The sequence below is a fragment of the Otolemur garnettii genome, unplaced genomic scaffold, assembly GCF_000181295.1.
Source record: "Otolemur garnettii isolate 467f Iridium unplaced genomic scaffold, OtoGar3 scaffold00014, whole genome shotgun sequence".
Taxonomy (NCBI): domain Eukaryota; kingdom Metazoa; phylum Chordata; class Mammalia; order Primates; family Galagidae; genus Otolemur; species Otolemur garnettii.
In genome coordinates, this window is record NW_003852409.1 from 25,700,615 (window position 1) to 25,704,183 (window position 3,569).

The 3,569-nt window shown below is 35.6% G+C and overlaps 1 protein-coding gene across 1 annotated transcript; it reads left to right on the plus strand.

Moving 5' to 3' along the window:
- The first annotated feature begins 975 nt into the window (after positions 1-975).
- LOC100965693 (olfactory receptor 1L4) lies at positions 976-3,292 on the plus strand. The gene is made up of 2 exons (XM_003785278.2): positions 976-998; positions 2,275-3,292. Exon 2 carries the CDS (start codon positions 2,354-2,356, stop codon positions 3,290-3,292), a length of 939 nt encoding a protein of 312 aa, XP_003785326.1. The 5' UTR covers positions 976-998; positions 2,275-2,353.
- Positions 3,293-3,569: the final 277 nt, after the last annotated feature.

The window sequence follows — 3,569 nt, forward strand, 5'->3', positions numbered from 1 at the left end:
TTTTATGTTTGCTTTTACATTTTACTTTTTGTTTAGTTGAAATGTCACTTGCATACTGAGACCATAAAAATATGCTCCTTAAATTTTGACTAGTACTTATTTTATGGTTTGTAACTTTTTTACTTTAGAGTAAAAAGGATGAAGTTGTCATTATTTTCATTATTTTTAAGTGATGTGATACTGTCTAGATTTTATTTTTATGTGTGGGTTAAATAGAAATCTAGAATTATTTTTTCCAAGTTTCAATTATTATAAATATCTTTAAAAGTCCATCTTTTCCCCATTGCTATGAAATAAATCTTTTTTAGATATTAAGTTTAATATATATCATGCTCTAAATACACATATAACTACAGATATACCAAACTTTTTTATTGATCAATTTTTGGATTTTTCTGTGTGTGTGTCATTGTCTTACTATTTTTCATTATTCTGTGCTTTAATTTAGGGTTAGAAAATTTTCCTGTCATTATTCTAAATTTTTCAGAATTATCTTGTCTGATCTTAGTCCTTTAACATTCTAGGTAGATTTTGGGAAAAAACTTCATAAGTTTTATTAAAATTCCCTTGGGATCTTATTAGAGTTGCATTGAATTTTATTAATATGTAAAGAATGGATGTTTATAATTATATATTCTTTGTTTTGGGAATATGGCATTCCATTTATTTATATCTTCATTTTGTGTTCTATTATTAATTCTTCAGACCTTACTCATTTCTTTTTTTCCTCAAGTTTATTTCTAAGTAGTTTTTTGGACTTTCTTAACATTGTCAATTGAAAGTTTCTCCAAATTATGATTTCTAATACAAAACACAAATTAATATCAGTATATTTATTTTGTATCTAGCCCCTTTGATGAAATCTTCATAGATTTTGAAGTTTTTCAGATGATTTGCTTATATTTTTCATGTACACAATCATGTCACTAAAGATAATATTTTCTAATGTTTATGCCACCTATTTTTTTAATTTTCTTTTTTCACTGGCTTAGACTGCTGTCTCAGTAACATAGCTTTATAGTGATAACAGAAGCCATCCTTTCCTTATCTTTTCCATACAAGAAAGATCTTCGTATATTCAAATATTTATTGCATGTCTGTTCTAGTTTCCTTCAGTTGGCATTATTTGTTTATTTCTATTTTTATTTTTCTTATGCTCCTCAAAATTATTCCTAAGTACATTTTAGATTTTCATCCCATTGTCAACTGAAAATTTTTTCTCATTACATTTTTCTAATACAAGAAAAGCATTAATAGTTTGCTTTTATAATGAATTAGGCCATTTTGGTAAAATTACCATAGGTTTTAAAAGATTTTAGATGATTATCTTAAAATTGTTTTTAAGGTAGTCACCCATGTTCAGTGGTTAGGGCACCAGCCACATGCACTGGGGCTGGTGGGGTTAAAACTGGCCCAGGCCTGCTAACACACACACACATTATTTTCAAGACAATTATGCTACCTAAACTAATGAAAGTTTCATCTTTTCTAATATTTATGCCTCATCTTTCTTTCATTTTGCTTTGTTACTCACTTAGTTCAATACCTCACCAATATAGCTTAATAGTGGAAACAGGAAATCGGACTCTTAACGCTCCTTGTGTTATATTCCTGCAATATGTGATTGGTTAGAATGAAGACTTCATACTTTTGCAACCAGAAAATTGATATATTTAAAGAACTAAATTTGGTACGAAGACTATTTCTGGTATTACACCTATTCTAACTGGCATCATTAGATCAAAAGTACCCAGATCATATTAGCCAAAGAAAAATGCTTAATAACTTTAAGCAGTTTTTCATTTGAAGATATGTCTCATCTGAATCCTCCAAGTGCCAGGGAGCATTGATTAATTCTGATGCTTATTTGTGTCCTATCCCAATTACCACTATCATTGTATGGGCCTGTGAGCAAGAGACAACACTGAATGACAAAAGCTCATTCACAGAGATCCCACATATGAAAGAATTCTTGTTCTACCTGAGATCAAAAACCTCTTCCCTGACCAAAAAAAAGTGTCTTAGGAGTTGGTCAAGACACAACCCAAGAAGAAAATTTTAAAAGGGAAAGGAAATTAACTCAAACAAATTAGGCCCCATAGAAGTTCCTATGAATTTTCTATAGAAAACTTTTACTTTCTAATTTAGGGGGCACTTTGGAGATTTTTAACTTTTACCTTGTGGGATTTTACTATCGGTCTCTCTGCATTTTCTCACAGTAAATATTCTTTAAAAACATAATAGTAGTGGGTTATTTTTAGAGGCTAAGGATAGAGAAGAACCTGACTTGATCGCATTGCCCTTTAAATCTCTCCCACTGCTTCTCCAAACCCTATTCAGGTATTCCAGAGACATGGAGTTAAAGAATTATAGCAGCAGCAGCACCTCTGGCTTCATCCTCTTGGGCCTGTCTTCCAACCCCCAGCTGCAGAAACCCCTATTTGCCATTTTCCTCATCATGTACTTAGTCACTGTGGTGGGGAATGTGCTCATCATCCTGGCCATCCACTCAGACTCCAGGCTCCACACCCCTATGTACTTCTTCCTCAGCAACTTGTCTTTCATGGATATCTGCTTCACAACAGTCATAGTGCCCAAGATGCTTGTGAATTTCCTCTCAGAGACAAAGGCTATCTCCTATGTGGGCTGCCTGGTTCAGATGTACTTCTTCATGGCCCTTGCAAACACTGACAGCTACCTGCTGGCCTCCATGGCCATTGACCGGCTGGTAGCCATCTGCAAACCATTCCACTATGATGTAGTTATGAACCCAAGGCGTTGCCTCCTCATGCTGTTGGGTTCTTGCACTATATCCCACCTGCACTCCCTGTTCCGAGTGGTACTCATGTCTCGCCTGTCCTTCTGTGCCTCCCACATCATTCAGCACTTTTTCTGTGATACTCAGCCTGTGTTAAAGCTGTCCTGCTCTGACACATCTTCCAGCCAGATTGTGGTCATGACTGAGACCCTGGCTGTCATCGTGACCCCCTTCCTATGTATCATCTTCTCCTACCTGCGAATCATTGTCACTGTGCTCAGAATCCCCTCCACAGCTGGGAAGTGGAAGGCCTTCTCCACCTGTGGCTCCCACCTCACTGTGGTAGTCCTGTTCTATGGCAGTGTCATTTATGTCTATTTTAGGCCCCTGTCCATGTACTCAGTGGTGAAGGACCGGGTAGCCACAGTTATGTACACAGTAGTGACTCCCATGTTGAACCCTTTCATCTATAGCCTGAGGAACAAAGATATGAAGAAGGGTTTGAGGAAACTAAGGGACAGAATTAATTCATAGAAAGAACAAATAATGGAATGTCATAATTAGGGGATAACCTAAGAGATTATCAGGTTATCCTTCCTTCCTAATCATTTTCCACATGGCACTCAAAGTGGTCATGAGAAGTGTATGGATACTAGTAAGATAATTGATCTGCGGCAAAGTTCTTGCTTTATATTTATAACTTTGACAAAATACATATTCAGTCCTAGGCTAGTTACTGCGAGAAATGCAGATTTCAGGAAAACCACCTCAGCCATCCTCAAATTTGCACCTATATAATGGAATAAAGTTC